This window comes from Oryzias latipes, chromosome 8 (genome assembly GCF_002234675.1).
Source record: "Oryzias latipes chromosome 8, ASM223467v1".
Taxonomy (NCBI): domain Eukaryota; kingdom Metazoa; phylum Chordata; class Actinopteri; order Beloniformes; family Adrianichthyidae; genus Oryzias; species Oryzias latipes.
In genome coordinates, this window is record NC_019866.2 from 3,238,314 (window position 1) to 3,250,372 (window position 12,059).

The 12,059-nt window shown below is 45.3% G+C and overlaps 1 protein-coding gene across 1 annotated transcript in view; it reads left to right on the forward strand.

Annotated features, from left to right (window-relative positions):
• The window catches only part of LOC101166629 (voltage-dependent calcium channel gamma-2 subunit), a 70,605-nt gene extending 64,572 nt beyond the window's left edge, over positions 1–6,033 (forward strand). The window contains exons 3-4 of the mRNA XM_004071158.4: positions 2,590–2,730; positions 4,495–6,033. Coding sequence (XP_004071206.2) covers positions 2,590–2,730; positions 4,495–5,024 — 671 coding nt within the window. The 3' untranslated portion in view covers positions 5,025–6,033. The remainder of the gene's footprint in view (positions 1–2,589; positions 2,731–4,494) is intronic.
• The last annotated feature ends 6,026 nt before the right edge of the window (positions 6,034–12,059 follow it).

The following is a 12,059-nucleotide window of genomic DNA, read 5'->3' on the forward strand; positions in this document are numbered from 1 at the left end:
TGGATTTATAAAACAGGAGAAGTGTTTTGCAGATCATCCGATGGGGAGGCACTGGAGCTGCTGTAGTGCAGGTGTGATGTGTCGGATGGATGGTGTTTGTGTGATGATACGGGCAGCGGAGTTTTGAACATTGACTGTATGAGAGAGCTGGACTGAGTCAGTGTGACGTCACCCCTTAAAAAAATGGCTTACTTTCAACTCCAACAAAATTAAGTCGATTCAGTCGCCAGTTTTTGCAACACGGCAATACGCCGCCACGTTGGAGTCAGATGTAAGCAGTGATCAGTGAATAACTATAGCAACCACTCTCACCAATCAGGAGTGAGCTTGTTGGAAGGCCACACCTCTACCACTTGAAACCTTTTCAACGTTGGAAGTGGGGGTCAGCAGGCTCCACATGCTTTTGTTGAGGCAGCTGATTGGTCAGTTAATAGCTTGAACAACAGAAAACAATATCAGGAAAAAAAGAAGATTAAGAAAATGTTTAAAAAAAATAAAATTAATCCAGGCGGGGGGTGAGAGGCTGTGGACCATAGGGATGAGGACTAAGCGAAGGATGAAGACGGCGAATGGTGCGAAGGTGGAGGCAGGCAGGGCGGGGGACGTTGTTGGCGTGAGAGGTGAACATCAAACAGTTGAACATGTTTGTGATCAGAATCAGAATCAGCTTTATTGGCCAAGGAATTTGGCTTCAATGTCTTGTGCTTTCGTGCAAACTAGCAAGGTATAAAAAAAGTTTAAAGGAGTAAGATAAAAGAGGATAAATAATAAAAAGAAAGTACTATGAGGTAGATATAGGAATATTAAAACATAACTAAATAAAAATGCAACAGTAGTTCTGGTGTGACAGTTTGTTAATGATGTGAAACTGTTTGTGTTTTTGGAAAGGAGGGATAAAATATGACCATTTAACAACCAGAGCTCCAAACACTTCAATAAATGCACAATAATATTTAAACTTTTACTCAAATGAGCTTAAATCCTAAAGAAAACACTGCCGTGATCATATGGTTAACGGAATGTCTTATTTGGAATAAACACAAATGGAATATACGGATTTTATTCAAAATATTCACTTAAGTATAGCCTTTAAAACACAGCAAGCACTGGAAGTGAGTTCTCCGACATTTTTATGACTTAATAAAAAAATTCTTTGTTTATTTAATGTCTATTCTAAGATAGAAGCTGTACAAGTATAAGAAAGTCAAAAGGTTCGTTGCTTCATTCAAGAATAACTAAAACATGTTTGATTTATCAAAACCATCATGGAATTAAAAAAAAACTCACAGGGGTTTTTCTGGATAGACTCTGACATTGATGCTGTATTACTCAAAATTTTAAGAGTAATATTCCAGAATGCATGTCATAATTATCCAGAATAGATTCTTCTCTAGGAGAATAGTGCGCAGTTGTTCAGTAAAACATAAACTCCTCTTCATATCCTTTTGTTCTAAAGGCAAATGTGAGTTCAGAAGCAGTTTTCTTTTTCCCTAATCTGATGGTCCCAAATGCATTCTTTATGCCAATTAACGGATAACAAAACAGTTTAAAGGTTCCTGCAGCATGAAGCTTTTCAAGGAGCCAAGAGAGCCAGAAGAGGGATGTTCATTTGCATAGATGTGTACCTCAGCTCTGCCTTCAAAGATGCTTTTGTGCATAAAGAGTCCTGAAAACCAGGAGCAAATACGTCTAAAGAGACGCGCTTCCAACATGAGTCACAGCTGTGGTAACCTCTGAGCTCAGCAGCCTGTGAGCCCCTCTGTGCCCTCAGGGTGACTTTTCCACTGAGTTCAAATCTTAAGGTGAAAAAAAATCCAGGTCGCGGATCATGAAGGGGTGGGGCGTTGATGAATGGCAGCAGGTAGGCAAGGCAGATGGGCCGCCTGGACCCCCGGCTGGTCCCAGCGGAGAAGCAGGCAGCCAAGTTCAGAAGCAGCCACCCATCCCCGCGTCAGCACTTTGGGGAGAAACTGGAGAAAGTGCTGACGCGGCAGCCACATGGGGAGAGGAGGTGAAGTGGTGAAAATTTAACCAGCCTGATGAAAGTTTAAGTGTGCATGTTAAACAGGAGAGCGGGGGGGGGGGGGGGGGGGTGCTCAGGAGAATTTTTCCCCCCACTTTCTCCTGCATCGCCTTGACTCTGATTTTACCGGTGGATCTGACCCTGCGCTCGACCCGAGCAGAAACATCACATCCCACACTTACATTTTCAGCTTCTTGATAATTGGCTGTTTTGTTTCAAGGATGGCCGCAGCATGCCTGGATTAAATCCACGCTGAAACCTTGAGGTACTTTTGCTGACTGCTTGAACCAGTCAGTCAGTCAGTCAGTCAGTCACCTCTGTGGTCTGTGCAGCAGCTTTAGAACAGGGGAAAGTGAAACGCTGTGATTACATAAGGTTGGGTAACGGGCTCACCGTGGGGTAACACACTCACCAGACAGTGTTGATGGAGTCTTTCACAGGAATGATGGGGTGTTGATTAGGAAGCCCTTCACCCACGAGGACGCGATGTTCAAATCCGTCTTTTAATGTTTTCCATCTCCATCCCGTTCTTGACTCCTGAATCACGTCCCGCTCTCTCCTTTCAGGTGCGGTGCGAGCCTCCAGCATCTTCCCCATCCTCAGCGTCATCCTGCTCTTCATGGGAGGCCTGTGTATAGCTGCCAGCGAGTTCTACAAGTCACGCCACAACATCATCCTCAGCGCAGGGATCTTCTTTGTGTCTGCAGGTGAGTCAAACTACAGCTGAGGCGGGCAAGAGGGAACAGATGTATGGCTGGCATCCTTCTACAGTGTTAATCCAACAACTACTGAAAAACCTAATGAAGGGATTTCGCAATAATAGCTCTTCATCATTCTACAGCATATTTAAAGACCCAATCAGATAAAAATTGTGTTTTTAAGATGTTCATGTGGCATATTTCTGATGGAGGAAAATTAACCCAAAAAATGCATTTTTGTGTATTTCTTTAAATCCTTGTGAATCAGGAGCAGATGAAAAAATGTCGTTGGAAAAAGGGCTCATTTGTGATGTACAAAACACACTTGGTGGGCCGTGCTCTGCTCTATTCTGATGCATCAACTTGTAGACGACTAGGTCCAGGTGCGTCTTCGTTATCAACCCCTGAGCTCGCATCTATCTCCAAACTGTACGGCTGGATAGCTCCAAGATTGAGAACTCATGGCAATGGGGTTACTCTGCACCAACAGTCCAAACACAACTCAGGAAGTGATTTCTGAACTACTGCCGCTCTGCAGAGACTATGTCCAAAAAAAATGACAACTTTCTTTGATTTAGGATAAAAATGGCAAAATTATAACTAAAAAAAATCCACTGGGAAGATGATCATAGTGGGACTTTTACCATGCAGATGGATTCATTTTTTACTTTTACTGTACTCACCTCGAAATGGCTCTTTATTGAGATCCCTGGGAAGGGAGGACTAGTTTGGCTAAATGCTTTAAACCTGGTTCACTGTCAAGCTAGTCTATTGAACACTAAAAAAAAATAAGAGGAAATTATGGTAAAATACCACTTAGATGTAATTAAAATTCTTCTAACTGTTCCTCTGTCTCCTCTCATGAGGACTTTCCGTGGCTAAAATCTCTAAAAATATGTCGTCCCTGACACCATTTCTTCAATGATCCGTCTTTTAATACATAAAGTGTCAAAAGTGTCCCTCTGTGACTAAGCTCATATTAAGTTTGTTGTATGATGAGCAGTATCGCAGAAAACAGCCGCGTGAATCCAGTTGATTTGAATAATCTGCAGCGAGACGTGAAACTTCCCTGTTCCTTACTGCGCACAAAAAAAGCCTGGACCAGTGTAATGTGTTGCTGGGGAGATCAGAACCAAAATACCAGAGGAAGAGTCAGAACTGGGCTCCTTTTGTACGACCTCAAACAATTTTGTAGCCTTCTGATTGACATCCTGTGGGATTATTGTTTGAATGCGCTTAAAGTCCCACTCCGAACATCTTTTCATCTATCTCCATAAATCTTTCATTTTCTCGGGTAGTTTCAGCAGAACGTCTCTATCTACTCTGCGGGTAAAATGACTGAAAACTGGATGTTTGTCCATAGTCTTTCAGCTCATACATTGTAGTTCCAAAGAAGAATATTTCCCTATATTTTAAATAATCTTTGAGTAGTGTTCCTCCATCACATAGTAAAGAGTTTTAATCATTTTTCTTAAATGGTGATGGCCTGAAGTAATCCTGACCGAAGGAATGATGCCTGTTTTTAACCAGCACAAGATAAGTGGTATCACGTGACGATTCGGAGTCTTGACCCACCAGCTGACAGAGATTTCTTTACATTACTTGACTTTTAATGAGGTGTTGTGAATGAGTTTATGACTTTGAAGTTAAATTTGTAGATGTGAACTGACACATTGCCTCTGTTTTCTGTTTTTTTCCCCCTCTCATCCATGGATCGTCACCCATAACTTCTGTCTCATTGCGGCGCCCAAACTGCACCTTCTGATCCACCAGGTCTGAGCAACATTATCGGCATCATCGTGTACATATCAGCCAACGCGGGGGACCCTTCAAAAAGCGACTCAAAGAAAAACAGCTACTCGTACGGCTGGTCCTTCTACTTTGGTGCCCTTTCCTTCATCATGGCGGAGATGGTGGGCGTCTTGGCTGTGCACATGTTCATCGACCGACATCGACAGCTGCGAATAGGAGCGCGTGCAGCTGACTACCTCCAAGGCTCGGCCATTACACGGATACCCAGCTACCGCTACCGCTACCGGCGCCGTTCCCGCTCTTCTTCTCGCTCCACAGACCCATCGCATTCCCGCGACGCCTCACCGGTGGGCCTCAAGGGCTTCAGCGCGCTGCCATCCACAGAGATCTCCATGTACACGCTTCCCCGGGACACCCTCAAGTCCACCGGTACGCCCACCTACAACTCTGAGAGGGACCACAGCTTCCTTCAGGTCCACAACTGCATCCAGAAGGACCTAAAAGACTCGAGCCACACCAACACAGCAAACCGCCGCACCACCCCTGTATGAGGGGGTCGGCGCAGGCCCGGGAGCCCAGCTGAGACACGGGGACCCCTGTGGGGGCAGCACGGCCTTGCAGGAGAAGTTGGATTTCCATGTTTATAGACATTTATTGTTGGTTTTCTTTTCTTTTTCTTTTTTTTCCAACTGCATGACTTTTCCATTACTATTGTTGAGAGAGCCTCAACGATTCTCCTGGACCGAGCGGCGCCGGAACAGGCCCCGCTGTTCCGAGAGCGTTTCCTGTCATTTTGATTTGGGTTTTGTTTTGTTTTATTTTGTTTTTTCCGGCAGGGTTGGAGATCCAGGACACACAGAGAGGTGGGGGGTATTTCTGAGACAAACTAAAAAGAAATAAATAATCCATTATTTTAGTTCCTCTTTGCTTTAAAATGTTCTGCTCTCCAGTTCAGTTGAAGCACCACTCAGTTCTTTGGCAAATTTGTTAATTTTTTGCATAAAACTGTGAATTGTTACAGCTTGGGATTCAGTAAGAATTACCCCAAACTGTAATATCTAACAAAGGTACTATATATATATATATATATGTAATACTTTTATAAATAAATTATTATGTTAATAATCAAGAGATAACAGACTTTACTGAAGCAAAAAAGCAACAAAAAAAGTTACCTGAACCAAGTGCTGTTGGAGACCCGAGAAAAGACTCTTGAAGGTCACGACCCAGAGAAGGTCCTGCTGGTGGCAAACAGCGCTGCGACTAAAGCCACCAGAAACGCAGCCGTAGTGTAATATCTATTCTTTTAATAGAACCTTCTCGTCTTTTTCCCAGTCTCTGTTCGCTTTCTTTTTTTGAGAGGGCGGGGTTCGCCACAGAAAAGTGGAACCTCCCCCAGCAGAAAGAACCAACCGACGGAGTCCCCCGAATGACTCCAGACATGACTTCTGCACACACAAAAAGGAAGGAGCAGAGGGGCAGGAAAAGAAGAGGACGTCAGACACAAAAATAAAGTTTAAACATGAAGTAGAAAAAAAAAAAAAAAAAAAGCTAAGTGACTCACAATTTCAGAAATTAAATGCATGCTATAAAATTACAGCAAATCTGCTCTTGAGAAACTTAAGTTTTAAAGTTTAATAAATATAAGGGGAAAAAAGCAAAGGCGCTACAGTTTAAAGTGTTAATGTTTTCATGTGTGTTTTTCTTTTTATTTTTATTTACCTCATTTTATTTCATAACGTTTTGAGACAAACCAAACGATCTGAATTGAACAAAACTGCTTTTTTAAACAGTTTGGTTAATTTCTTTATAAATATATAAATATATGTATGTATGTATGTATTTAATTTTGTTTTTAAAACTCACACAGCCTTAGTCATTTCTTTTGTTTCTTTTGATTTTTAATGTGTTGTTCAGACTGAAAATGAAATCTTTAAAGGTGCCAAAACCGAATGATCCTATACTTGGATGCATCAAGTCCTGATGAATAAAATACAAACCCAAAGGGGGAACAAGCCGACATGTTTGATTGTGGGTCTCTAATACACGTTTACCTGACGACACCTTTGCTGTTTTGGGATTTTCCCACTTCTCCTTCTGCCACACATTCACATCTTCAAGGCTTCTGCTTTTAATCGATAAACAATAGAAAAACAGGAAATGTCAGATCTGTTGCACTTTTATTTTGTTTGGTTATTGTTTTTATTATAGATTGTAGATCCAGATACATTAGCGTTGCAACATAAATGGCGAGCATTATTGGAGCTGTCCAGCCGTTCAGTTTAGATCCAGATTCCAGCTCAGACGAGAAAAGCCAAAATGTCTGCATGTGAATGCATCAGAATGGAGCAGAGCAGGGAGCTTGTGACCCGCCGACTGTAGCACCTACGTCACAACTACGATCATTTTCCAACGGCATTTGTTTGTCTGCTCCTGATTGACTTAGAGTTGTGTTGGGAAATACTCCGAAACGCAATTTTAATCCTAATTATCTTTATATTTGTCCTCCATCATCAAAAAATTCCATAAGAACATGTTAAAAATTCCAGAAACACTATTTTTATCGGAGTGGAACTTTTAGCTACTAAAACAAGTTTTCTTAAAGGTCCAATTCCATGCTTTTTTTTAAAGCCTTTTATATTTGCATATATATGGTAATATATTACCTTTGGCACACAAAAGAGCATTTGGTTTATTAAATGTTAGTTATTTTCCTGAGTTCTTTTCCTATGTGACAGTAAGACAACTCGATCTCTGAGGCTATGCCCGAATTCCCACCTTAATCCCTAACCACAAAAAAACTATTTAGTGCTGGATTATCTAGTTCTCTGGGTTTTAAAAGCAATTCGGACACTACTTCCTTATTTTTTAAACGGGGACTATGACGTCACCGATTTCATGAAGTGAAAATCTTATCGATATGAGCGTTTTACGTATTTAACTATTTATGAATCCAATGTGTTCTGATGATGAAATTGTTGACGGTTTATTTAAAAAAATACATTTATATACATTTTTTTGTTCTAACGCAATGCAAAAATGTTGATTTTGCATGATATAGGTCCTCTAGACAGAGATTATTTTGCTACTGAAAACCTTTTTTTCCTGGAAACAAGGGTCTTTTTTATTTTTTTCAGATTTAGATTGTTTAGTGTAACATATATTATGTCAGCCTTTTTTTCTGTTAGCTAATTTTGACCATTACTTTATTGACATTAATAGCTTTTTTTGTTTTATTTCATGTGTTAAGTTTTTTCTTTTTCAATTTTCTCTCTACGTCGTCTATATTTTAATTTAAATTTTAATCTAAACTTTTTTCTCAAAAATGTTTATTCTGTGGTGGGATTAAAAGATTAGTTATAAGGGATTCAGTAGAGCAGTGTATGGATGAAAATGATATTTTCTGATGGGAACTATGAGGAAAACAGTCCTGGGACACAAACAATGAGAATTATCAGCCATTATCCATACTTGGTATTATTTTTTTGCATTGTTGCTGTCACGGTGCCTGGCGGTCTCCCCCCCCCCCCCGTCATAGACTTCAGAATCCTGGCGGTGGAAGCCGGCTGGACGGATCCAGCATTGAGAGGGGTCTTCTATCAGTCTTTAAATGAAGTCATTAAGGACCACCTGTGTTCGCAACCAGAAACCCACTCTTTTGAGGAGCTCGTCACGGCGGCTCTCCGTTCGGACACCCGCTTACGTGAACGACAGCATGAAAGACCTCAGCCTCCACGCAGAAGTCCTGCTAATCCACCACAAGGTACGGCGGCACACATTTCTCCTATAACCCAGTCTGAAACCTCTCGCAGTCAGACCGACGAGCCCATGCAGATTGGACACTCCAAGCTTTCCGCAGAGGAGAGGCAGCGACGCCGGATCGAAGGGGCATGCTTTTACTGCGGAAAACCAGGACACCAGGTACACCAATGTAGCCTGCGTTTAAACTCCAAAACCCCCCGCTAGAGGACAGGCCGCGGGCGGGTCAAGTCTTGTCATCTTCTAAAGATTTTCTCTGCATTCCTGTCAAGTTAAGTCATGTTTCTGAAACTCTGGATCTCCACGCTTTGATTGACTCCGGCGCTGAACAGAATCTTATAGATCACAGCCTAGTTACTCGCCTGTCCCTGCCTACAGAGTCCCTTCCTTCCCCTATTAGAGCCGCTGGGTTGGGGGGTCAACACCTTTCGGTGATTACTCACCGTACGGAACCGGTGTTATTAATTACTTCTGGTAATCATAGAGAACTCGCCCGGTTCTTCGTAACTCAAACCCCCCAGAACCCCATTATTCTGGGGTACTCTTGGCTTCGTCACCACAACCCGCAATTTGATTGGGTCCATCGTCGTATTATTGGTTGGAGCGAGTTCTGCCTCGCTAACTGTTTGCAATCCGCTGTTCCACCCGCTAATTCTGCCTCCGTTAAATCTCCTGAGGAGATCGATCTGTCTAACGTGCCTAGTTGCTACCACGATCTTCACACCGTTTTCAGCAAAGTTAAGGCTGGTGCCTTACCTCCCCACCGGCCTTACGACTGTTCAATCACTTTATTGGACGGCGCTCCTCTCCCTAAAAGTAGGCTGTTCAATCTCTCTGGCCCCGAGAAAGCCGCTATGGAGGTTTACATTCAAGAGGCACTTTCCTCGGGGCACATTCGTCCTTCTTCCTCCCCTGTCGGTGCAGGGTTTTTTTTTTGTCGAGAAGAAGGACAAAACCCTCCGACCGTGCGTAGATTATCGAGAACTAAATCAGATCACGGTAAAAGACAAGTATTCCCTTCCGCTCATCAGCTCTGTCTTTGGCTCGATTCAGGAGGCCCGTATCTTTTCCAAGCTTGACCTACGAAATGCTTATCATCTCGTACGGGTCAAGGAGGGTGATGAATGGAAAACCGCTTTCAAAACTCCTCTCGGTCATTATGAGTATCTCGTCATGCCATTCGGGTTAACAAACGCTCCTGCCGTGTTCCAGCGCCTCATAAACGACGTTCTACGGGACTTTATCGACCGCTTCGTTTTTGTCTACCTTGACGACATACTGATCTACTCTAAACATCCTGATCAGCACAGAGACCACGTTCGTCAGGTACTCCAACGATTGTCTGAAAATCAGCTTTTTGTCAAAGCCGAAAAATGTCTGTTTCATTCCACCGTCGTCCCCTTCTTAGGGTACATCTTCGAGGCAGGTAGCATTCGACCCGACCCCGCTAAAATCGAGGCTGTCTCCAAGTGGGAACCCCCTACCACGCGTAAGAAACTTCAGCAATTTTTAGGGTTCGCTAATTTCTATAGGCGGTTTATTAGAAATTACAGCTCCATCGCGGCTCCCCTCACGCGACTCACTTCCACTGTTCGGGCCTACCAATGGAACTCGGATGCCCAAGAAGCTTTTGACACTCTCAAGAACCTCTTCGTAACAGCCCCCATACTAATACAACCCGACCCAGCTAGACAATTCGTGGTCGAGGTTGACGCCTCCGACTCAGGCGTCGGGGCAGTATTATCTCAGCGGGAAGAGTCCTCCAACAAATTGAAGCCCTGCGCTTTCTTTTCTAAGAAACTGACCCCTGCTGAGCGCAACTATGATGTGGGCAACCGTGAACTTCTCGCTATTAAATTAGCATTGGAAGAATGGCGACACTGGCTGGAGGGTGCGGTTCATCCATTTATTGTCTGGACTGATCACAGGAACCTTTCATATCTTCGCTCCGCCAAGAGACTGAATTCCCGTCAAGCCCGCTGGTGCCTGTTCTTTGACCGTTTCAATTTCACCATAACCTACAGACCAGGAAGCCGCAATATTAAGCCCGACGCCCTCTCACGGAAGTACTGCTCCTCTGATGACCAGGACGGCACCACGAACCCCATCATTCCCTCCACCTGCATCGTTGGAAACGTTACCTGGGATATTGAGAATAAAGTGATGCAAGCTCAAGGTGAGGAACCCAATCACCCAGAACCTCCTGACGGAACACTTTATGTACCCCGATCTCTCAGGTCCGACGTCATCACGTGGGCCCACGCCTCACGTCTTGCCTGTCACGGCGGGGTCACCAGGACTCTCTGCCTCCTCCGTCGGCGTTTTTTCTGGCCCTCCATGACTAAGGACGTTAAGGAGTATGTGGCTGCCTGTACCACCTGCGCCCGCTCCAAGACATCCAACTCACCACCGTCTGGTCTCCTCCATCCGCTGTCCACTCCCGGGCGTCCTTGGTCCCACATTGCCCTGGACTTTATAACCGGTCTCCCTCCTTCTCAGGGAAACACGGTCGTCTTCACCGTCATAGACCGCTTCTCTAAATTTGTCCTTTTCATCCCGCTCCCACAGTTGCCCACGGCCACCGAAACCACGGAGATCCTGGTCCAGCATGTATTCCGTCACCATGGTATTCCTGTGGACATTGTCTCGGATCGGGGCCCCCAGTTTGTCTCCCAGGTTTGGAAGGCTTTCTGTGGGGCCTTGGGGGCCACAGTCAGCCTGTCCTCAGGCTATCATCCCCAATCTAACGGCCAAGCTGAAAGAGCTAACCAGGAGCTCGAAACATCACTGCGTTGTCTCGCCGACCGGAACTCCTCTGACTGGTCCAGGTATCTGGTTTGGGCCGAATATGCACACAACACTCACCCCTCTTCTGCCACAGGCCTGTCCCCGTTCGAGGCTGCTCTGGGGTTCCCGCCTCCGCTGTTTCCTTCCCTCGAGTTAGACCTCGCTGTCCCCTCTGTTCAGGACCATCTCCGCCGATGCCAGAGCATCTGGCATCAGACCAAGGCTGCTCTGCTCCAGACTAAGGAGACCAATCGCCGTACGGCCAACCGTCATCGTGTGGTGGGTCCTACATATCACCCTGGTCAGAAAGTCTGGTTGTCATCCCGTAATATTCCTCTTCAGGCCACCTCCCGCAAGCTCGCCCCCCGCTTCATCGGTCCCTATACTGTGGAAAAGGTCATCAATCCCACCTGTGTCCGCCTCCGCCTCCCAGCGGCTCTCAAAGTCCATCCCACCTTTCATGTCTCTCAGGTCAAGCCTGTCGTTGACAGCGCGCTTTGCCCGCCATCCGCCTCCCCTCCACCCGCCCGGCTCATCGATGGTGCCCCGGCTTATACGGTCAGTCGGATTTTGGATGTCCGCCGCCGGGGTCGCGGCCACCAGTTCCTCGTGGATTGGGAGGGTTACGGTCCGGAGGAACGCTCTTGGGTCTCCCGTTCCCTGATCCTGGACCGTGCCCTCCTTGCTGACTTTTTCCGTGCCCACCCGGATCGGCGTCCCGGACCGCCTGGAGGCGGTCGTTGAGGGGGGGGTACTGTCACGGTGCCTGGCGGTCTCCTCCCCCCTCCAGCTCTGCCCTAATGTTCCTGATTGCCACCAGCTGCCATCACTCTCCTGATCATCTTCTGTGGATTCAAAAGGAGATCAACGCCACTACTCGACGCCAGTTTGTTACCCCTTATGGTGACTGCTCTGGTTCTAGCCTCGTTACAGCTTTGTTCCAAGTCTCTGGCTCTAACTAATTCTTTGCTCCCTGTCTCAGGATCCTACCGCTCACGAGTGACGGCAGCACGGACCTTCCATTCTACGCCTCAGGAGCA